This window comes from Pelobates fuscus, chromosome 6, assembly GCF_036172605.1.
Source record: "Pelobates fuscus isolate aPelFus1 chromosome 6, aPelFus1.pri, whole genome shotgun sequence".
In the NCBI taxonomy this organism is placed as follows: Eukaryota; Metazoa; Chordata; class Amphibia; order Anura; family Pelobatidae; genus Pelobates; species Pelobates fuscus.
In genome coordinates this window covers 3,420,248-3,444,209 of record NC_086322.1, presented here as the reverse complement: position 1 = coordinate 3,444,209, position 23,962 = coordinate 3,420,248, and the positions used below count along the sequence as shown (strand labels likewise).

At 49.4% G+C, this 23,962-nt stretch overlaps 1 protein-coding gene across 3 annotated transcripts in view; it reads right to left on the bottom strand.

Annotated features, from left to right (window-relative positions):
• The window catches only part of LOC134614088 (programmed cell death protein 4-like), a 72,630-nt gene extending 49,099 nt beyond the window's left edge, over positions 1-23,531 (bottom strand). For 2 of the 3 annotated variants that reach the window (XM_063457509.1, XM_063457511.1), the window contains exons 1-3: positions 23,462-23,531; positions 7,191-7,464; positions 352-455 (exon numbers count right to left, since the gene is read on the bottom strand). In XM_063457509.1, coding sequence (XP_063313579.1) covers positions 352-455; positions 7,191-7,458 — 372 coding nt within the window. In that variant the 5' untranslated portion in view covers positions 7,459-7,464; positions 23,462-23,531. The remainder of the gene's footprint in view (positions 1-351; positions 456-7,190; positions 7,465-23,461) is intronic. The other variant, XM_063457510.1, reaches the window with a different exon arrangement.
• Between the last annotated feature and the right edge of the window lie 431 nt (positions 23,532-23,962).

Genomic DNA, 23,962 nt, shown 5'->3' with positions numbered 1-23,962 from the left:
AATACAAGGTCAGCGAGTACCAACACTAAAGGGGGGATTTCTCATAATGATCTGAAAGCTGACCTTTAAATCCCATCATTATTTTAATCGGATTTATTAAAGTGATCTAAAAAGTGACAGTTTGCTTTATTATAAATGTCACCAGTGTTCTCAGAAGTGCAAAACGTTTATAGGAGGAAGAAAACGCTACAATTCATAAAACTGTTGTGCTGGAAAAAAAATGGTGTATGTAGAAAAATGATGGTTAAGATGCAAATATAACCAAATAGACGGGAAAACAGACATTGAAAACACTGACAAAAACATGCAAAATAAATAAATAAACAAAAGACTGAGTGTTCCCTGAAATACTATTACCTGGGCAGATTCATCATAATTGGGGTCTTGTACGTCTGGCTCTTGGTAAGTGTACACCTGACCGAGAGCCCCCCACACTCCCTTACCTCCAGCACCACCTGTGAAAAAATGTAAAAAAACAAGAGACATGTTGTATAGCGGCCCTTTTTAATACTCACTCTGGACTAAACCATTCAGCAAAACAAACAAATACTACAACAGCCGAGCGCCGCAAAACCTAAACCTAACCCATTCTAGAGCAGCTCAGCACTGCAACACCTACACCTAACCCATTCTAGAGCAGCTCAGCGCCGCAAAACCTACACCTAACCCATTCTAGAGCAGCTCAGCGCCGCAACACCTACACCTAACCCATTCTAGAGCAGCTCAGCGCCGCAAAACCTACACCTAACCCATTCTAGAGCAGCTCAGCGCCGCAAAACCTACACCTAACCCATTCTAGAGCAGCTCAGCGCTGCAACACCTACACCTAACCCATTCTAGAGCAGCTCAGCACTGCAAAACCTACACCTAACCCATTCTAGAGCAGCTCAGCGCTGCAACACCTACACCTAACCCATTCTAGAGCAGCTCAGCGCTGCAAAACCTACAGCTAACCCATTCTAGAGCAGCTCAGCACTGCAACACCTACAGCTAACCCATTCTAGAGCAGCTCAGCACTGCAAAACCTACACCTAACCCATTCTAGAGCAGCTCAGCACTGCAACACCTACACCTAACCCATTCTAGAGCAGCTCAGCACTGCAACACCTACACCTAACCCATTCTAGAACAGCCCAGCGCCGCAAAACCTACACCTAACCCATTCTAGAGCAGCTCAGCACTGCAAAACCTACACCTAACCCATTCTAGAGCAGCTCAGCACTGCAACACCTACACCTAACCCATTCTAGAGCAGCCCAGCACCATAAAACCTACACCTAACCCATTCTAGAGCAGCTCAGCGCTGCAAAACCTACAGCTAACCCATTCTTGAGCAGCTCAGCACTGCAAAACCTACACCTAACCCATTCTAGAGCAGCTCAGCGCCGCAAAACCTACACCTAACCCATTCTAGAGCAGCTCAGCGCCGCAAAACCTACACCTAACCCATTCTAGAGCAGCTCAGCGCCGCAAAACCTACACCTAACCCATTCTAGAGCAGCTCAGCGCCGCAAAACCTACACCTAACCCATTCTAGAGCAGCTCAGCGCTGCAAAACCTACAGCTAACCCATTCTAGAGCAGCTCAGCACTGCAACACCTACAGCTAACCCATTCTTGAGCAGCTCAGCACTGCAACACCTAAACCTAACCCATTCTAGAGCAGCTCAGCACTGCAACACCTACACCAAACCCATTCTAGAGCAGCTCAGCACTGCAACACCTACACCTAACCCATTCTAGAACAGCCCAGCGCCGCAAAACCTACACCTAACCCATTCTAGAGCAGCTCAGCACTGCAACACCTACAGCTAACCCATTCTAGAGCAGCTCAGCACTGCAACACCTACAGCTAACCCATTCTAGAGCAGCGCAGCGCCGCAAAACCTACACCTAACCCATTCTAGAGCAGCTCAGCACTGCAACACCTACAGCTAACCCATTCTAGAGCAGCTCAGCGCTGCAACACCTACAGCTAACCCATTCTAGAGCAGCTCAGCACTGCAAAACCTACACCTAACCCATTCTAGAGCAGCTCAGCACTGCAACACCTACACCTAACCCATTCTAGAGCAGCTCAGCACTGCAACACCTACACCTAACCCATTCTAGAACAGCCCAGCGCCGCAAAACCTACACCTAACCCATTCTAGAGCAGCCCAGCACCATAAAACCTTCACCTAACCCATTCTAGAGCAGCTCAGCACTGCAACACCTACAGCTAACCCATTCTAGAGCAGCTCAGCACTGCAACACCTACACCTAACCCATTCTAGAGCAGCTCAGCACTGCAACACCTACACCTAACCCATTCTAGAGCAGATTAGCACTGCAACACCTACACCTAACCCATTCTAGAACAGCCCAGCGCCGCAAAACCTACACCTAACCCATTCTAGAGCAGCTCAGCGCCGTAAAACTTACACCTAACCCATTCTAGAGCAGCTCAGCGCTGCAACACCTACACCTAACCCATTCTAGAGCAGCTCAGCGCTGCAACACCTACAGCTAACCCATTCTAGAGCAGCGCAGCGCCGCAAAACCTACACCTTACCCATTCTAGAGCAGCTCAGCACTGCAAAACCTACACCTAACCCATTCTAGAGCAGCTCAGCACTGCAACACCTACAGCTAACCCATTCTAGAGCAGCTCAGCGCTGCAACACCTACAGCTAACCCATTCTAGAGCAGCGCAGCGCCGCAAAACCTACACCTAACCCATTCTAGAGCAGCTCAGCACTGCAAAACCTACACCTAACCCATTCTAGAGCAGCTCAGCACTGCAACACCTACAGCTAACCCATTCTAGAGCAGCGCCGCGCCGCAAAACCTACACCTAACCCATTCTAGAGCAGCTCAGCACTGCAAAACCTACACCTAACCCATTCTAGAGCAGCTCAGCGCCGCAAAACCTACACCTAACCCATTCTAGAGCAGCTCAGCACTGCAACACCTACAGCTAACCCATTCTAGAGCAGCTCAGCGCGGCAACACCTACAGCTAACCCATTCTAGAGCAGCTCAGCGCTGCAAAACCTACAGCTAACCCATTCTAGAGCAGCTCAGCACTGCAACACCTACACCTAACCCATTCTAGAGCAGCTCAGCACTGCAACACCTACACCTAACCCATTCTAGAACAGCCCAGCGCCGCAAAACCTACACCTAACCCATTCTAGAGCAGCCCAGCACCATAAAACCTTCACCTAACCCATTCTAGAGCAGCTCAGCACTGCAACACCTACAGCTAACCCATTCTAGAGCAGCTCAGCACTGCAACACCTACACCTAACCCATTCTAGAGCAGCTCAGCACTGCAACACCTACACCTAACCCATTCTAGAGCAGATTAGCACTGCAACACCTACACCTAACCCATTCTAGAACAGCCCAGCGCCGCAAAACCTACACCTAACCCATTCTAGAGCAGCTCAGCGCCGTAAAACTTACACCTAACCCATTCTAGAGCAGCTCAGCGCTGCAACACCTACACCTAACCCATTCTAGAGCAGCTCAGCGCTGCAACACCTACAGCTAACCCATTCTAGAGCAGCGCAGCGCCGCAAAACCTACACCTAACCCATTCTAGAGCAGCTCAGCACTGCAAAACCTACACCTAACCCATTCTAGAGCAGCTCAGCACTGCAACACCTACAGCTAACCCATTCTAGAGCAGCTCAGCGCTGCAACACCTACAGCTAACCCATTCTAGAGCAGCTCAGCGCTGCAAAACCTACACCTAACCCATTCTAGAGCAGCTCAGCACTGCAACACCTACACCTAACCCATTCTAGAGCAGCTCAGCACTGCAACACCTACACCTAACCCATTCTAGAGCAGCTCAGCGCTGCAACACCTACACCTAACCCATTCTAGAGCAGCTCAGCACTGCAACACCTACACCTAACCCATTCTAGAACAGCCCAGCGCCGCAAAACCTACACCTAACCCATTCTAGAGCAGCCCAGCACCATAAAACCTTCACCTAACCCATTCTAGAGCAGCTCAGCACTGAAACACCTATAGCTAACCCATTCTAGAGCAGCTCAGCACTGCAACACCTACACCTAACCCATTCTAGAGCAGCTCAGCACTGCAACACCTACACCTAACCCATTCTAGAGCAGATTAGCACTGCAACACCTACACCTAACCCATTCTAGAACAGCCCAGCACTGCAACACCTACACCTAACCCATTCTAGAGCAGCTCAGCGCCGTAAAACTTACACCTAACCCATTCTAGAGCAGCTCAGCGCTGCAACACCTACACCTAACCCATTCTAGAGCAGCTCAGCGCTGCAACACCAACAGCTAACCCATTCTAGAGCAGCGCAGCGCCGCAAAACCTACACCTAACCCATTCTAGAGCAGCTCAGCACTGCAAAACCTAAACCTAACCCATTCTAGAGCAGCTCAGCACTGCAACACCTACAGCTAACCCATTCTAGAGCAGCTCAGCGCTGCAACACCTACAGCTAACCCATTCTAGAGCAGCGCAGCGCCGCAAAACCTACACCTAACCCATTCTAGAGCAGCTCAGCACTGCAAAACCTACACCTAACCCATTCTAGAGCAGCTCAGCACTGCAACACCTACAGCTAACCCATTCTAGAGCAGCGCCGCGCCGCAAAACCTACACCTAACCCATTCTAGAGCAGCTCAGCACTGCAAAACCTACACCTAACCCATTCTAGAGCAGCTCAGCGCCGCAAAACCTACACCTAACCCATTCTAGAGCAGCTCAGCGCTGCAACACCTACAGCTAACCCATTCTAGAGCAGCTCAGCGCTGCAACACCTACAGCTAACCCATTCTAGAGCAGCTCAGCACTGCAAAACCTACAGCTAACCCATTCTAGAGCAGCTCAGCGCCGCAAAACCTACACCTAACCCATTCTAGAGCAGCTCAGCGCCGCAAAACCTACACCTAACCCATTCTAGAGCAGCTCAGCACTGCAACACCTACAGCTAACCCATTCTAGAGCAGCTCAGCGCTGCAACACCTACAGCTAACCCATTCTAGAGCAGCTCAGCACTGCAAAACCTACACCTGACCCATTCTAGAGCAGCTCAGCGCCGCAAAACCTACACCTAACCCATTCTAGAGCAGCTCAGCACTGCAACACCTACACCTAACCCATTCTAGAGCAGCTCAGCACTGCAACACCTACACCTAACCCATTCTAGAGCAGCTCAGCACTGCAACACCTACACCTAACCCATTCTAGAACAGCTCAGCGCTGCAACACCTACACCTAACCCATTCTAGAGCAGCTCAGCACTGCAAAACCTTCACCTAACCCATTCAAGAGCAGCCCAGTGATGCAAAACCTACACCTAACCTATTCGATAGCAGCTCAGCGCCGCAAAATCTAAACCTTACCTATTCTAGAGCAGCCCGGAGCAGAAAAACCTACACCTTACCCATTCTAGAGCAGCTAAGCACTGCAACACCTACAGCTAACCCATTCTAGAGCAGCCCAGCACCATAAAACCTTCTCCTAACCCATTCTAGAGCAGCTCAGCGCCGCAAAACCTTCACCTAACTCATTCTAGAGCAGCCCAGCGCCGCAAAACCTACACCTAACCCATTCTAGAGCAGCTCAGCACCATAAAACCTACACCTAACCCATTCTAGAGCAGCGCAGCGCCGCAAAACCTACACCTAACCCATTCTAGAGCAGCTCAGCGCCGCAAAACCTAATCCTAACCCATTTAAGCCCATGACTGCAATACCTTCACCTAATTTATTCTAGAGCAGCCCAGTGGTGGAAAAGTACACCTAACCCATTCTAGAGTACCTCAGTGCTGGAGAGCTTACACCTAACATATTCTAGAGCGGCTCAGCACTGTAAAATGTTACCTAACCCATTCAAGAGCAGCCCAGTGATGCAAAACCTATACCTAATCTATTCGAGAGCAGCTCAGCGCCGCAAAATCTAAACCTTACCTATTCTAGAGCAGCCCGGAGCAGAAAAACCTACACCTTACCCATTCTAGAGCAGCTCAGCACTGCAAAACCTACAGCTAACCCATTCTAGAGCAGCCCAGCACCATAAAACCTTCTCCTAACCCATTCTAGAGCAGCTCAGCGCCGCAAAACCTACACCTAACCCATTCTAGAGCAGCTCAGCGCCGCAAAACCTACACCTAACCCATTCTAGAGCAGCCCAGCACCATAAAACCTTCACCTAACCCATTCTACAGCAGCTCAGCGCCACAAAACCTTCACCCCTAACCCATTCTAGAGCAGCTCAGCACTGCTAAACCTACACCTAACCCATTGTAGAGCAGCTCAGCGCTGCAAAACCTTCACTTAACCCATTCTAGAGCAGCTCCGCACTGCTAAACCTACACCTAACCCATTCTAGAGCAGCTCAGCGCCGCAAAACCTTCACCTTCACCTAAATATTTAAAAGAAGAAAAACTACCACAACAAGAGGACATAGTCTTAAATTAGAGGGACAAAGGTTTAAAAATAATATCAGGAAGTATTACTTTACTGAGAGGGTAGTGGATGCATGGAATCGCCTTCCAGCTGAAGTGGTAGAGGTTAACACAGTAAAGGAGTTTAAGCATGCGTGGGATAGGCATAAGGCTATCCTAACTATAAGATAAGGCCAGGGACTAAAGAAAGTATTTAGAAAACTGGGCAGACTAGATGGGCCGAATGGTTCTTATCTGCCGTCACATTCTATGTTTCTAACCCATTCTAGAGCAGCTCAGCGCCACAAAACCTATAGCTAACCCATTCTAGAGCAGCTCAGCGCCGCTAAACATCCACCTAACCCATACCCATTCTAGAACAGCCTAGTGCTACAAATCTTGCAACTAACCTGTTCTAAGGAATGATCTGCAATTCATCTTCCTACCCTATTGTAGACCGGCACTTGGCTGAAATGTTTACCTTCTAGATCAGCCGCTTGCAGAAGCCTCTCTAATGCCTTAGCGGCTCACCATAAGATCTTTTATGACCATCAACCTTCCATTTTACCCCAGGCAGCCATCATGCATTCCTTGAGTGCTACAGAAAGGAGTGCAGATGTAGCACTTCTACACTAACCCTCACTTTCTCCTATGTACTGGGAATGTGGCCAAATCCTCAGCACTGGGAAACCCAAGAGTAGATTCCATACCCAGTGCATGTGGTCAAGTCTCCAGTAACCAGTAACCACTTTTCCTGTTTCTTACCTTTCTTAGGAAGACCTCTTCCCTTGCCCATGCGAGATTTTCTGTCATGGCTCTTCCCTTGAGGAATGGGAGTTTCTGCAATAGTTTCTGTGCTCTCGGAGTCACGTGATGAGGTCCGGCGAACACGGTATTTGGCTTTGGCCTTCACTTTAGCTTCATGGAGTGCCTTTTCTTGGGGAGTCCAGTCGCGAGACACCTCCTCTTCACTCATTTCCTCCTCATCGAGAGCACCATCCTCACCTGGACCCATCACAGCAGAGTTTGACATAGGACCCTATTGATAACCAGATAAAGTAGCCATTCAGTATGTGAAGTAGTAGAAGAACACATATATAGACCCAGCCACGTACTTTAGTAGATAAATTCAGATGCTCCCTAGAGTATACTTACACCTTGCAGGCGGACCAAAGCTGAGACCCACATTGTGTCCCCAGAGGATATAATCCCCATGTGATATTTATGGTAGACATCCATGCCATAGATGATGTAGTATTCTACAATATAACCAATACGATAGCTGACCAGCTAGTGCTGAATAATTGGAATGCGGAAATATCACATCAAGTTTCACCAACAAGTGGTAAGAGCAGTGTGTAACGTGACGCCATGTTTATAAAGATCGCAATAACGGCAGTCCTGCCACCGCATCAATGTGTGGGTTGTCACCAGGGATGTGTCTACCGCAAGGCAAACAAGGCAAAAAACACCGCCCCCAAATGCCCAGGCAAATACCTTGTTTGCCTCGTTTTATGGGAGCCCAAGAGCTGGCCACCTTTGGGCTCCCCCGGGACAGGCAGCCTCTTGTTTTATGGGTGGGCGGCGAGGGAGCCCCCTGAGCTCTCTCTGATCAGCTACCTTGCGTGACCCGCCGGAATATGAGGGAGCTGAGCAGAGAGCTCAGGAGAAAGTGCTCCCTTACCGCCCGCCCGCCTGCATGTCCGTCCACCTCCCTGCCCGGCAGCCCCATTGGACCCCAGGAGAAAGCAGAGGGGACGATACCTGCCTGGAAGGAGCGCTGCAGAGGAATAGGCAGAGGGGACGATACCTGCCTGGAAGAAGGGCTGCAGAGGAATAGGCAGAGGGGACTATACCTTCCTGGAAGGAAAGCTGCAGAGGAATAGGCAGAGGGGACAATACCTGCCTGGAAGAAGAGCTGCAGAGGAATAGGCAGAGGGGACGATACCTGCCTGGAAGGAGAGCTGCAGAGGAATAGGCAGAGGGGACGATACCTGCCTGGAAGGAGAGCTACAGAGGAATAGGCAGTGGGGACGATAGCTGCCTGGAAGGAGAGCTGCAGGGGAATAGGCAGAGGGGACGATAGCTGCCTGGAAGGAGGGCTACAGAGGAATAGGCAGAGGGGACGATACCTGCCTGGAAGGAGAGCTACAGAGGAATAGGCAGTGGGGACGATACCTGCCTGGAAGAAGGGCTGCAGAGGAATAGGCAGAGGGGACGATACCTGCCTGGAAGAAGGGCTGCAGAGGAATAGGCAGAGGGGACGATAGCTGCCTGGAAGGAGAGCTGCAGATGAATAGGCAGAGGGGACGATAGCTGCCTGGAAGGAGGGCTACAGAGGAATAGGCAGAGGGGACGATACCTGCTTGGAAGGAGAGCTACAGAGGAATAGGCAGTGGGGACGATACCTGCCTGGAAGAAGGGCTGCAGAGGAATAGGCAGAGGGGACGATACCTGCCTGGAAGAAGGTCTGCAGAGGAATAGGCAGAGGGGACGATACCTGCCTGGAAGGAGGGCTGCAGGGGAATAGGCAGAGAGGACGATACCTGCCTGGAAGGAGAGCTGCAGATGAATAGGCAGAGGGGACGATAGCTGCCTGGAAGGAAAGCTACAGAGGAATAGGCAGTGGGGACGATACCTGCCTGGAAGAAGGGCTGCAGAGGAATAGGCAGAGGGGACGATACCTGCCTGGAAGGAGGGCTGCAGAGGAATAGGCAGAGGGGACGGTACCTGCCTGGAAGAAGGGCTGCAGAGGAATAGACAGACGGGACGATACCTGCCTGGAAGGAGAGCTACAGAGGAATAGGCAGAGGGAACGATACCTGCCTGGAAGAAGGGCTGCAGAGAAATAGGTAGAGTATTCCCTGCCTGGAAGAAGTGCTGCAGAGGAATAGGCAGAGGGGACGATACCTGCCTGGAAGGAGAGCTGCAGAGGAATAGGCAGAGGGGACAATACCTGCCTGGAAGGAGAGCTGCAGAGGAATAGGCAGAGGGGACGATACCTGCCTGGAAGAAGGGCTGCAGAGGAATAGACAGAGGGGACGATACCTGCCTGGAAGGAGAGCTGCAGAGGGGACGATACCTGCCTGGAAGGAGAGCTGCAGAGGGGACGATACCTGCCTGGAAGAAGGGCTGCAGAGAAATAGGCAGAGGGGACAACACCTGCCTGGAAGAAGGGCTGCAGAGGAATCATCAGAGGGGACGACGATACCTGCCTGGAAGGAGAGCTACAGAGGAATAGGCAGAGGGAACGATATCTGCCTGGAAGAAGGGCTGCAGAGAAATAGGCAGAGGGGACGATACCTGCCTGGAAGAAGGGCTGCAGAGGAATAGGCAGATGGGACGATACCAGGCTGGAAGAAGGGCTGCAGAGGAATAGGCAGAGGGGACGATACCTGCCTGGAAGGAGAGCTGCAGAGGAATAGGCAGATGGGACGATACAAGGCTGGAAGAAGGGCTGCAGAGGAATAGGCAGAGGGGACGATACCTGCCTGGAAGAAGGGCTGCAGAGGAATAGGCAGAGTAGACGATACCTGCCTGGAAGAAGGGCTGCAGAGGAATAGGCAGAGGGGACGATACCTGCCTGGAAGAAGGGCTGCAGAGGAATAGGCAGAGGGGACGATACCTGCCTTGAAGGAGAGCTGCGGAGGAATAGGCAGAGGGGACGATACCTGCCTGGAAGAAGGGCTGCAGAGGAATAGGCAGAGGGGACGGTACCTGCCTGGAAGAAGGGCTGCAGAGGAATAGACAGACGGGACGATATCTGCCTGGAAGAAGGGCTGCAGAGGAATAGGCAGAGGGGATGATACCTGCCTGGAAGAAGGGCTGCAGAGGAATAGGCAGAGGGAACGATACCTGCCTGGAAGGAGAGCTACAGAGGAATAGGCAGAGGGAACGATACCTGCCTGGAAGAAGGGCTGCAGAGAAATAGGTAGAGTATTCCCTGCCTGGAAGAAGGGCTGCAGAGGAATAGGCAGAGGGGATGATACCTGCCTGGAAGGAGAGCTACAGAGGAATAGGCAGAGGGGACGATACCTGCCTGGAAGGAGGGCTGCAGAGGAATAGGCAGAGGGGACGATACCTGCCTGGAAGAAGGGCTGCAGAGGAATAGGCAGAGTGGACGATACCTGCCTGGAAGAAGGGCTGCAGAGGAATAGGCAGAGGGGACGATACCTGCCTGGAAGGAGAGCTGCAGCGGAATAGGCAGAGGGGATGATACCTGCCTGGAAGGAGAGCTACAGAGGAATAGGCAGAGGGGACGATACCTGCCTGGAAGGAGGGCTGCAGCGGAATAGGCAGAGGGGATGATACCTGCCTGGAAGGAGAGCTGCAGAGGAATAGGCAGAGAGGACGATACCTGCCTGGAAGAAGGGCTGCAGAGGAATAGGCAGAGGGGACAATACCTGCCTGGAAGGAGGGCTGCAGCGGAATAGGCAGAGGGGACAATACCTGCCTGGAAGGAGGGCTGCAGTGGAATAGGCAGAGGGGACGATACCTGCCTGGAAGAAGGGCTGCAGAGGAATAGGCAGAGTGGACGATACCTGCCTGGAAGAAGGGCTGCAGAGGAATAGGCAGAGGGGACGATACCTGCCTGGAAGGAGGGCTGCAGCGGAATAGGCAGAGGGGATGATACCTGCCTGGAAGGAGAGCTACAGAGGAATAGGCAGAGGGGACAATACCTGCCTGGAAGGAGGGCTGCAGAGGAATAGGCAGAGGGGACGATACCTGCCTGGAAGGAGAGCTGCAGAGGAATAGGCAGAGGGGACAATACCTGCCTGGAAGGAGAGCTGCAGAGGAATAGGCAGAGTGGACGATACCTGCCTGGAAGAAGGGCTGCAGAGGAATAGGCAGAGTGGACGATACCTGCCTGGAAGAAGGGCTGCAGAGGAATAGGCAGAGGGGACGATACCTGCCTGGAAGGAGGGCTGCAGCGGAATAGGCAGAGGGGATGATACCTGCCTGGAAGGAGAGCTACAGAGGAATAGGCAGAGGGGACAATACCTGCCTGGAAGGAGGGCTGCAGAGGAATAGGCAGAGGGGACGATACCTGCCTGGAAGGAGAGCTGCAGAGGAATAGGCAGAGGGGACAATACCTGCCTGGAAGGAGAGCTGCAGGGGAATAGGCAGAGGGGACGATACCTGCCTGGAAGAAGGGCTGCAGCGGAATAGGCAGAGGGGACGATACCTGCCTGGAAGGAGGGCTGCAGCGGAATAGGCAGAGTGGACGATACCTGCCTGGAAGAAGGGCTGCAGAGGAATAGGCAGAGGGGATGATAACTGCCTGGAAGGAGAGCTACAGAGGAATAGGCAGAGGGGACGATACCTGCCTGGAAGGAGGGCTGCAGCGGAATAGGCAGAGGGGATGATACCTGCCTGGAAGGAGAGCTGCAGAGGAATAGGCAGAGGGGACGATACCTGCCTGGAAGGAGGGCTGCAGCGGAATAGGCAGAGGGGATGATACCTGCCTGGAAGGAGAGCTGCAGAGGAATAGGCAGAGAGGACGATACCTGCCTGGAAGAAGGGCTGCAGAGGAATAGGCAGAGGGGACAATACCTGCCTGGAAGGAGGGCTGCAGCGGAATAGGCAGAGGGGACAATACCTGCCTGGAAGGAGGGCTGCAGTGGAATAGGCAGAGGGGACGATACCTGCCTGGAAGAAGGGCTGCAGAGGAATAGGCAGAGTGGACGATACCTGCCTGGAAGAAGGGCTGCAGAGGAATAGGCAGAGGGGACGATACCTGCCTGGAAGGAGGGCTGCAGCGGAATAGGCAGAGGGGATGATACCTGCCTGGAAGGAGAGCTACAGAGGAATAGGCAGAGGGGACAATACCTGCCTGGAAGGAGGGCTGCAGAGGAATAGGCAGAGGGGACGATACCTGCCTGGAAGGAGAGCTGCAGAGGAATAGGCAGAGGGGACAATACCTGCCTGGAAGGAGAGCTGCAGAGGAATAGGCAGAGTGGACGATACCTGCCTGGAAGAAGGGCTGCAGAGGAATAGGCAGAGTGGACGATACCTGCCTGGAAGAAGGGCTGCAGAGGAATAGGCAGAGGGGACGATACCTGCCTGGAAGGAGGGCTGCAGCGGAATAGGCAGAGGGGATGATACCTGCCTGGAAGGAGAGCTACAGAGGAATAGGCAGAGGGGACAATACCTGCCTGGAAGGAGGGCTGCAGAGGAATAGGCAGAGGGGACAATACCTGCCTGGAAGGAGAGCTGCAGGGGAATAGGCAGAGGGGACGATACCTGCCTGGAAGAAGGGCTGCAGCGGAATAGGCAGAGGGGACGATACCTGCCTGGAAGGAGGGCTGCAGCGGAATAGGCAGAGTGGACGATACCTGCCTGGAAGAAGGGCTGCAGAGGAATAGGCAGAGGGGATGATACCTGCCTGGAAGGAGAGCTGCAGAGGAATAGGCAGAGGGGACGATACCTGCCTGGAAGGAGAGCTGCAGGGGAATAGGCAGAGGGGACGGTACCTGCCTGGAAGGAGAGCTGCAGAGGAATAGGCAGAGGAGACGATACCTGCCTGGAAGAAGGGCTGCAGAGGAATAGGCAGAGAGGACGATACCTGCCTAGAAGGAGAGCTGCAGAGGAATAGGCAGAGGGGACGATACCTGCCTGGAAGGAGAGCTGCAGGGGAATAGGCAGAGGGGACGGTACCTGCCTGGAAGGAGAGCTGCAGAGGAATAGGCAGAGGAGACGATACCTGCCTGGAAGAAGGGCTGCAGAGGAATAGGCAGAGGGGATGATACCTGCCTGGAAGGAGGGCTGCAGCGGAATAGGCAGAGGGGACAATACCTGCCTGGAAGGAGAGCTGCAGCGGAATAGGAAGTGTCATGGTAGTCGATAGAGATCAATATGCAGTTACAGACTTGGTGGAATAAAACAAAGTACAGGCAAGGATAAATCAGAGACAAGGTAAGACAAGTAAAAGGTTGGTTCAGGCAGCACAGGATCATAAATGTAGAACAAGCCAGATGTCGGCTATCAGATAAGCAGACAGGAACAGGGAACAACGTGATAGGAGTCAGGAGCACAGCATACTGAGCACAGGTAGAAGGTCTGAGCAGGATTGTATAGGAGAGGGGATGGAGCACAGCATACTGAGCACAGGTAGAAGGTCTGAGCAGGATTGTATAGGAGAGGGGATGGAGCCCAGCATACTGAGCACAGGTAGAAGGTCTGAGCAGGATTGTATAGGAGAGGGGATGGAGCACAGCATACTGAGCACAGGTAGAAGGTCTGAGCAGGATTGTATAGGAGAGGGGATGGAGCACAGCATACTGAGCACAGGTAGAAGGTCTGAGCAGGATTGTATAGGAGAGGGGATGGAGCACAGCATACTGAGCACAGGTAGAAGGTCTGAGCAGGATTATATAGGAGAGGGGATGGAGCACAGCATACTGAGCACAGGTAGAAGGTCTGAGCAGGATTGTATAGGAGAGGGGATGGAGCCCAGCATACTGAGCACAGGTAGAAGGTCTGAGCAGGATTGTATAGGAGAGGGGATGGAGCCCAGCATACTGAGCACAGGTAGAAGGTCTGAGCAGGATTGTATAGGAGAGGGGATGGAGCACAGCATACTGAGCACAGGTAGAAGGTCTGAGCAGGATTGTATAGGAGAGGGGATGGAGCACAGCATACTGAGCACAGGTAGAAGGTCTGAGCAGGATTGTATAGGAGAGGGGATGGAGCACAGCATACTGAGCACAGGTAGAAGGTCTGAGCAGGATTGTATAGGAGAGGGGATGGAGCACAGCATACTGAGCACAGGTAGAAGGTCTGAGCAGGATTGTATAGGAGAGGGGATGGAGCACAGCATACTGAGCACAGGTAGAAGGTCTGAGCAGGATTATATAGGAGAGGGGATGGAGCACAGCATACTGAGCACAGGTAGAAGGTCTGAGCAGGATTGTATAGGAGAGGGGATGGAGCACAGCATACTGAGCACAGGTAGAAGGTCTGAGCAGGATTGTATAGGAGAGGGGATGGAGCCCAGCATACTGAGCACAGGTAGAAGGTCTGAGCAGGATTGTATAGGAGAGGGGATGGAGCACAGCATACTGAGCACAGGTAGAAGGTCTGAGCAGGATTGTATAGGAGAGGGGATGGAGCACAGCATACTGAGCACAGGTAGAAGGTCTGAGCAGGATTGTATAGGAGAGGGGATGGAGCACAGCATACTGAGCACAGGTAGAAGGTCTGAGCAGGATTGTATAGGAGAGGGGATGGAGCACAGCATACTGAGCACAGGTAGAAGGTCTGAGCAGGATTGTATAGGAGAGGGGATGGAGCACAGCATACTGAGCACAGGTAGAAGGTCTGAGCAGGATTGTATAGGAGAGGGGATGGAGCACAGCATACTGAGCACAGGTAGAAGGTCTGAGCAGGATTGTATAGGAGAGGGGATGGAGCACAGCATACTGAGCACAGGTAGAAGGTCTGAGCAGGATTGTATAGGAGAGGGGATGGAGCACAGCATACTGAGCACAGGTAGAAGGTCTGAGCAGGATTGTATAGGAGAGGGGATGGAGCCCAGCATACTGAGCACAGGTAGAAGGTCTGAGCAGGATTGTATAGGAGAGGGGATGGAGCACATCTCACAGATTTTCTACCCGTCTCTTGGGACATCCTTCTCGAAAATGCTTACTTCCCCTTAAGAAGCTTAGGTTCTGGTGCATGCTGGGAAGTCGCCGTCGATGCAGCATGTACCTGTGCAGCGTGGAGAGAAGTGAAAGAGGCAAGTGTCAGATCGGGAGGAGGAGTCCATGGCCGGTCTGGGGGCTGACAGGCAAAGAGGACAATACCTGCCTGGAAGGAGAGCTGCAGCCTGGTTGGGTGGAAAAGCTCCAGAGAGACCCCAGTAAAGCATCAGCGGCTTGGGTTGAAGTGTAGAAATTGGTAAAAACCATATTCTACATAAAATTAATTTATCCATGACACGGTATTACTTATCATAACAGATTGAACTTATCCAGATGGAAGTAAACTTGTTTTCTCACAGATAATTATCAGGATTTACAGATTTTGCCACCTGGTAGAAAATGGTTGTCTGCACGTTCACAAATTTTCACTTGTACATATTGAGTTTTAGTCCATAATTCTTAAATTTCCATAAGACTAAGTAATTGTTTCCTCAATGTTCCTCGTGAATTCACCCCGAGATAAGCGCGTGCTCAAGTAGGTTGTCTACTAACGTCTGATTCATTGAGGTCTGACGAACCGCTTGTAATGGAAAAATAATGAACGCTGTCCTGGTCTACATACTCCGCAGCACTTTACTAGTATAGTAAAGGATATTTAGAGGTGAAAACAAGCTTACAATCTATGAGGATTTTAAGTAGGTGGATATAGATTGGTAAGTGTCTTGCTCAGGAACACTTACTGGTGAGGTGGTCTGACCAGATTTCGAACCTGGGTTTTCCAGTTCTATGGCTCTGACCAGCCTGTAAAAATGATTTTAGCAGAATGGATGCTCTACATACACTTTTATTCCCTTTTGTTCGGCTGTCCGTACACCCCCGTTCGTTTACCGAACCAACTCTGTGTGATCCCCTTGTTCGCACCTTTTAATTACCGACCACCCCTGGCTGTTAACAACAAATTGGTTATTAGTGGAAGTGTTTTCCCTGTGTGGCCACCATTCGTATAACGGAATGCACATGTTCAAACATTTTGTCTCCCGAACGTGGGCAGCGGTACATGGTTGTCGACAGCGTGGAACTATTTTCGCATACACGGCCCTGCGAACACGTGGCACTAGTACCGCTGCCCATACAACTTCCCGAACAGTTATGATACGAATGCTCCCCCTGTTCGGTAGTTTCTGCCTCCCGAACGGCGTTCTCCTAGCAGCCAGGGGATGGAGTCATCAGTGTTTGTGCAAAAAACATCCGAAAGATGACCGGTCATTGCCTTGTTTTCTCTAGAACTGTTTTGGGGCATCACCTTGTGGCCGACCAGTCAAAACTTTATTCGATTAGCGTTTCCGTACCACCGAAGGGATCCGAGTGATATTTCAGCAAAGGATGCGCTCAGATCCAAGCCATTGGGTGATATGACTTTCGTGGGGTTCTGAAGTTATTAAGATGTATTTTTGGGGTATTTTAAAATATTGTATATTTTTCTGTACCTGAGAGATAATTAAGTTATAGCTATTTCTCACGCAATTATCTCTAAGGCATAGAGGATCCTGGGAAGAAAAGCCCTGTATTCTTGTATGGGAAACCCCATGTAGGGGTCTGTGCATTAAAGCCATGTGTGGCCAAAATAGAATCAGTTGACTCCCAGAACTATGTGTCGTCTAGTTGCTGGGGGGGGGGGGGGGGGGGGGGAGGGTCTTGGATTATTATACGGCTTCTTTCAGCTTCGAGGAAGGAATAGCGGAGATACCTATGCTGGGTATTGGAGCTCCGTTACAATGATTACTGGTCAATCAATGACCAACCACCACAAAGAAACCTCCACATATTCTGATGTCATCTCGTTTCTTTTTCCGCAGAGAAGTGGGGGGAGCACAATATAAAATTACACTGAGATGGTACAGGATAAGATAGCGTGCATCACAGTAAGCGCTGGTTATGGTAGTCCATATCACAGTCAGGGTTAGTTATTTTAGTGGAAGTCACAGTCAGGATTAGGTATGGTAGTTGGCCACAGTAAAAGACATATATGATATTCTGTAACGGTTAGTTATGGTAGTCCGTGTCACAGTCAGGGTTTGTTATGGTAGTCCAAGTCAGGGTTAATTATGGTAGTCTGTGTCACAGTAAAGGCTAGTTATGGTAGTATGTGTCCTAGTAAGGGCTAGTTATGATAGCATGTATCGCAGTAAGGGCTAGTTATGATAGCATGTATCGCAGTAAGGGCTAGTTATGATAGCATGTATCGCAGTAAGGGCTAGTTATGGTAGTATGTGTCCTAGTAAGGGCTAGTTATGGTAGTATGTGTCCTAGTAAGGGCTAGTTATGGTAGTATGTGTCCTAGTAAGGGCTAGTTATGGTAGTATGTGTCCTAGTAAGGGCTAGTTATGGTAGTATGTGTCCTAGTAAGGGCTAGTTATGGTAGTATGTGTCCTAGTAAGGGCTAGTTATGGTAGTATGTGTCCTAGTAAGGGCTAGTTATGGTAGTATGTGTCCTAGTAAGGGCTAGTTATGGTAGTATGTGTCCTAGTAAGGGCTAGTTATGGTAGTATGTGTCCTAGTAAGGGCTAGTTATGGTAGTATGTGTCCTAGTTATGATAGTATGTATCGCAGTAAGGGCTAGTTATGATAGTATGTATCGCAGTAAGGGCTAGTTATGGTAGTATGTGTCCTAGTAAGGGCTAGTTATGGTAGTATGTGTCCTAGTAAGGGCTAGTTATGGTAGTATGTATCGCAGTAAGGGCTAGTTATGATAGTATGTATCGCAGTAAGGGCTAGTTATGGTAGTATGTGTCCTAGTAAGGGCTAGTTATGGTAGTATGTGTCCTAGTAAGGGCTAGTTATGGTAGTATGTGTCCTAGTAAGGGCTAGTTACGGTAGTATGTGTCCTAGTAAGGGCTAGTTATGGTAGTATGTATCGCAGTAAGGGCTAGTTATGATAGTATGTATCGCAGTAAGGGCTAGTTATGATAGTATGTATCACAGTAAGGGCTAGTTATGATAGTATGTATCACAGTAAGGGCTAGTTATGATAGTATGTATCGCAGTAAGGGCTAGTTATGATAGTATGTATCGCAGTAAGGGCTAGTTATGGTAGTATGTGTCACAGTAAGGGCTAGTTATGATAGTATGTATCGCAGTAAGGGCTAGTTATGATAGTATGTATTGCAGTAAGGGCTAGTTATGATAGTATGTATCGCAGTAAGGGCTAGTTATGATAGTATGTATCACAGTAAGGGCTAGTTATGATAGTATGTATCGCAGTAAGGGCTAGTTATGATAGTATGTATTGCAGTAAGGGCTAGTTATGATAGTATGTATCACAGTAAGGGCTAGTTATGATAGTATGTGTCACAATAAGGGCTAGTTATGATAGTATGTATCGCAGTAAGGGCTAGTTATGATAGTATGTATCGCAGTAAGGGCTAGTTATGATAGTATGTATCACAGTAAGGGCTAGTTATGATAGTATGTATCGCAGTAAGGGCTAGTTATGATAGTATGTATCGCAGTAAGGGCTAGTTATGATAGTGTGACGAACTGAGCCTCGTCACGTGTTCTTGGAGGGGCCTGTTAGCCAGCCTCCTGCCTCAGGACTATGGGCCATGCAAAAAGGCTCATAAAAGACCTTTTTCATGCCTTTTTGCTATTCTGTTCGGTATATTGCCACCGTCTCCTATTCTAACATTGACCCGTTCGACTACCGAACAACCGCATGAACCAGAGACCACCTGGGAGCTTGTTAACACCTGTTAATACCCTGGAACGGTTCTCACCGCAATGTTCTAATTGTTCATCTGGGTGGCAGCAATTCCTATGGACAACCACGAGGTGGTGGCCATCTTGTTCGAATGAACGCAGGCAGCGATGTTTGGGCATGAATCTCATGGAACTGAAATCGGATACAGAAACTCCCGAACATCGCTGGACTTCCATCATTGCCTGCGTTCAGTTCTATACACATTACAAGGGCACTGTTCGGTGAAATCATTTGTCTGTATGAAGGGAACAAGCTCCAGGCTAAGACTATTGACTCTGTTCTGTAGTTTGTTCGTTTTCCAAACTACCGAACTAGACCGACCGCAAGCCCTGATTCTCTGGAACTGTTTTGGGCATGGGACCATGCATGTGGTCGGTAGGTCAAAAATTTCCATGAAATTCCTGAACCCCTGACCTGATCTGGGCGATATTTTGGATATGTTGGTCACAGAGATCAGGGCTATCAGGCAATGTAACTTTGTGGGGATTTTGTGTGTTTTAAGGTACGTTTGGGGTGTTTGGAAAATGTGTGTTTTTTGTGTTTGAGATAATGGAGTTTAGTATAGTGCTTAACTCAATTATCTCCCAGGCACAGAGGAGGGATTTACCTATTTTGTATGGTAGTGTCCTGGACCTGAGAGCCAATGTGACTGTGTATTTGTTTCTACTGTGGTTTACTCTCAGGTCCAGGTGGGAGTGCCCCTTGCATGGGGACAGTCATAAAAGGCCAGTTGTGGCTACCATTAAACAGATTTGTTTTACCCCTTCATGAAGTCTAGGCTCATGTTTGGGGGATTGGAGAGCTATATTCACTCTGGGGATTGCTATAATCACTATACTCCCTTGGATCACAACACTTGCTCTTATAAGAGCAGCCGGCTTCGCTCTCTAGAGTAGGAGAGGTCTATCCACTGGAAGCTGGATCCTGCTGGACAGCGAGACCCCAACCAAGTAGCAGCGGTTTGTGGGGTTTACGGTGGTTATGGGGTTCCAGTGCAGTGCTTATGGTGTTCGCAAGTACTAGGAAGCAGCAATTGACGGAGGTACCCGGCGGTCCGTCACAGTATGTATCACAGTAAGGACTAGTTATGATAGTATGTATCACAGTAAGGACTAGTTATGATAGAAGGACTAGTTATGAAAGTATGTGTCACAGTAAGGATTAGTTATAATAGTACGTGTCACAGCAAGGGCTAGTTATGATAGTATGTGTCACAACAAGGCTAGTTATGATAGTATGTGTCACAGTAACGGCTAGTTATGATAGTATGTGTCACAGTAACGGCTAGTTATGATAGTATGTGTCACAGTAAGGGCTAGTTATGATAGTCTGTGTCACAGTAAGGGCTAGTTATGATAGTCTGTGTCACAGTAAGGGCTAGTTATGATAGTCTGTGTCACAGTAAGGGCTAGTTATGATAGTCTGTGTCACAGTAAGGGCTAGTTATGGTAGTCTGTGTCACAGGAAGGGCTAGTTATGGTAGTCTGTGTCACAGGAAGGGCTAGTTATGGTAGTCTGTGTCACAGGAAGGGCTAGTTATGGTAGTCTGTGTCACAGGAAGGGCTAGTTATGGTAGTCTGTGTCACAGGAAGGACTAGTTATGGTAGTCTGTGTCACAGGAAGGGCTAGTTATGGTAGTCTGTGTCACAGGAAGGGCTAGTTATGGTAGTCTGTGTCACAGGAAGGGCTAGTTATGGTAGTCTGTGTCACAGGAAGGGCTAGTTATGGTAGTCTGTGTCACAGGAAGGGCTAGTTATGGTAGTCTGTGTCACAGGAAGGGCTAGTTATGGTAGTCTGTGTCACAGGAAGGGCTAGTTATGGTAGTCTGTGTCACAGGAAGGGCTAGTTATGGTAGTCTGTGTCACAGGAAGGGCTAGTTATGGTAGACTGTCACAGGAGGGGCTAGTTATGGTAGACTGTCACAGGAAGGGCTAGTTATGGTAGACTGTGTCACAGGAAGGGCTAGTTATGGTAGTCTGTGTCACAGGAAGGGCTAGTTATGGTAGTCTGTGTCACAGGAAGGGCTAGTTATGGTAGTCTGTGTCACAGGAAGGGCTAGTTATGGTAGTCTGTGTCACAGGAAGGGCTAGTTATGGTAGTCTGTGTCACAGGAAGGGCTAGTTATGGTAGTCTGTGTCACAGTAAGGGCTAGTTATGGTAGTCTGTGTCACAGTAAGGGCTAGTTATGGTAGTCTGTGTCACAGTAAGGGCTAGTTATGATAGTACGTGTCACAGTAAGAGCTAGTTATGATAGTATGTGTCACAGTAACGGCTAGTTATGATAGTACGTGTCACAGTAAGAGCTAGTTATGATAGTATGTGTCACAGTAACGGCTAGTTATGATAGTATGTGTCACAGTAAGGGCTAGTTATGATAGTATGTGTCACAGTAAGGGCTAGTTATGATAGTATGTGTCACAGTAAGAGCTAGTTATGATAGTACGTGTCACAGTAAGAGCTAGTTATGATAGTATGTGTCACAGTAAGGGCTAGTTATGATAGTATGTGTCACAGTAAGGGCTAGTTATGATAGTATGTGTCACAGTAAAGGCTAGTTATGATAGTATCTGTCACAGTAAGGGCTAGTTATGATAGTATGTGTCACAGTAAGGGCTAGTTATGATAGTATGTGTCACAGTAAGGGCTAGTTATGATAGTACGTGTCACAGTAAGAGCTAGTTATGATAGTATGTGTCACAGTAAGGGCTAGTTATGATAGTATGTGTCACAGTAAGGGCTAGTTATGATAGTATGTGTCACAGTAAGGGCTAGTTATGGTAGTATGTGTCACAATAAGGGCTAGTTATGATAGTATGTGTCACAGTAAGGGCTAGTTATGGTAGTACGTGTACATTAAGTATTACAAAAAGAAACTAAATTAAACGTGTTTTGTACACCGTGTATATACTCAAAGGGATTTTAGATACTGTGTCACAGTAAGGGTTAAAGGAACAGCTTAGCACACTAACGATTTATTAGTGGCACAAAAAGGGTTAATTAGCAGTACAGCATGGCACGGTAAGGGTTAATTAGTATAGTACAGCCTGGCATGGTAAGGGTTAATTAGTATAGTACAGCTTGGCACAGTAAGGGTTAATAAGCAGTACAGCTTGGCACGGTAAGGGTTAATTATTAGTACAGCCTGGCACGGTAAGGGTTAATTAGAAGTACAGCCTGGCACGGTAAGGGTTAATTAGAAGTACAGCCTGGCACGGTAAGGGTTAATTATTAGTACAGCCTGGCACGGTAAGGGTTAATTAGAAGTACAGCCTGGCACGGTAAGGGTTAATTAGAAGTACAGCCTGGCACGGTAAGGGTTAATTAGAAGTACAGCCTGGCACGGTAAGGGTTAATAAGCAGTACAGCCTGGCTTGGTAAGGGTTAATTAGAAGTACAGCCTGGCACGGTAAGGGTTAATAAGCAGTACAGCCTGGCACGGTAAGGGTTAATTAGACGTACAGCCTGGCACGGTAAGGGTTAATTAGAAGTACAGCCTGGCACGGTAAGGGTTAATTAGAAGTACAGCCTGGCACGGTAAGGGTTAATAAGCAGTACAGCCTGGCACGGTAAGGGTTAATAAGCAGTACAGCCTGGCTTGGTAAGGGTTAATTAGAAGTACAGCCTGGCACGGTAAGGGTTAATAAGCAGTACAGCCTGGCACGGTAAGGGTTAATTAGAAGTACAGCCTGGCACGGTAAGGGTTAATTAGAAGTACAGCCTGGCACGGTAAGGGTTAATAAGCAGTACAGCCTGGCACGGTAAGGGTTAATTAGAAGTACAGCCTGGCACGGTAAGGGTTAATTAGAAGTACAGCCTGGCACGGTAAGGGTTAATAAGCAGTACAGCCTGGCACGGTAAGGTCAGGAAGCGCTCGAGTTCCACGTTGAGTGAGATTACAAGTTAGAGAGCTCTAGCACACGCCTCTCTCTAACATATGGTATGATTTCAATGGGCTGCACGTGCTATATAGGTTCCCAAAACACATGCACTCACACACACTGACACACAATATGACAATCACCGCACTCCACGGACACACAGTGAGCAGCAAGGAGTATGTATACAGCACGCATACACATAACACACCATTGTACAGCGCTACGGAATCTGATGGTGCTATATAAATATTAAAATAATAATAGCATGCAGCGAGCACAGAGTATAAACAGCACACATGCACACAGAACAGGAAATGTTCAAACAGTATACACACACACACACACAACATGCACACTTTAAACACAAAATTAAGCACTCAGTACATACATCAGGCACAGAGAATTCACAATATCCACGTCAACGATTACAAAGTATACAATCATTCACCCAAATCCGCCACGCACACAGTATACACACCGCGCAAACACAGTATACACACACACACCATGCAGTATAAACACACCATGCATGCCGTATATATACACACACCATACATGCATTACACACACACAGTATACACACACACCATGCAAACATTATACAAACACACACCATGCATCCAGTATACACACACTATACATGCATTACACACACTGCATGCAGTGTTTATATACACACACCATGCATCCAGTATACACACACTATACATGCATTACACACACCATGCATGCATTATATACACACAAACACCTTCTGACCTCAAACTCCTGTACTGTTGTTCCACAATTGGGGCTCTGCACACTGTATCAGCCTGCTCTGAGATTCTCTACAGGAAGTGAGGTTACAGGAAAGTCTGGAGATTGTAACCACCTCCTCCATTAACCCCTCTCTACCCACAGCCTGCAGGTCCCTCCATTAACCCCTCTCTACCCACAGCCTGCAGATCCCTCCATTAACCCCTCTCTACCCACAGCCTGCAGATCCCTCCATTAACCCCTCTCTACCCAGAGCCTGCAGATCCCTCCATTAACCCCTCTCTACCCACAGCCTGCAGGTCCCTCCATTAACCCCTCTCTACCCACAGCCTGCAGATCCCTCCACTAACCCCTCTCTACCCACAGCTTGCAGATCCCTCCATTAACCCCTCTCTACCCACAGCCTGCAGATCCCTCCATTAACCCCTCTCTACCCACAGCCTGCAGGTCCCTCCATTAACCCCTCTCTACCCACAGCCTGCAGGTCCCTCCATTAACCCCTCT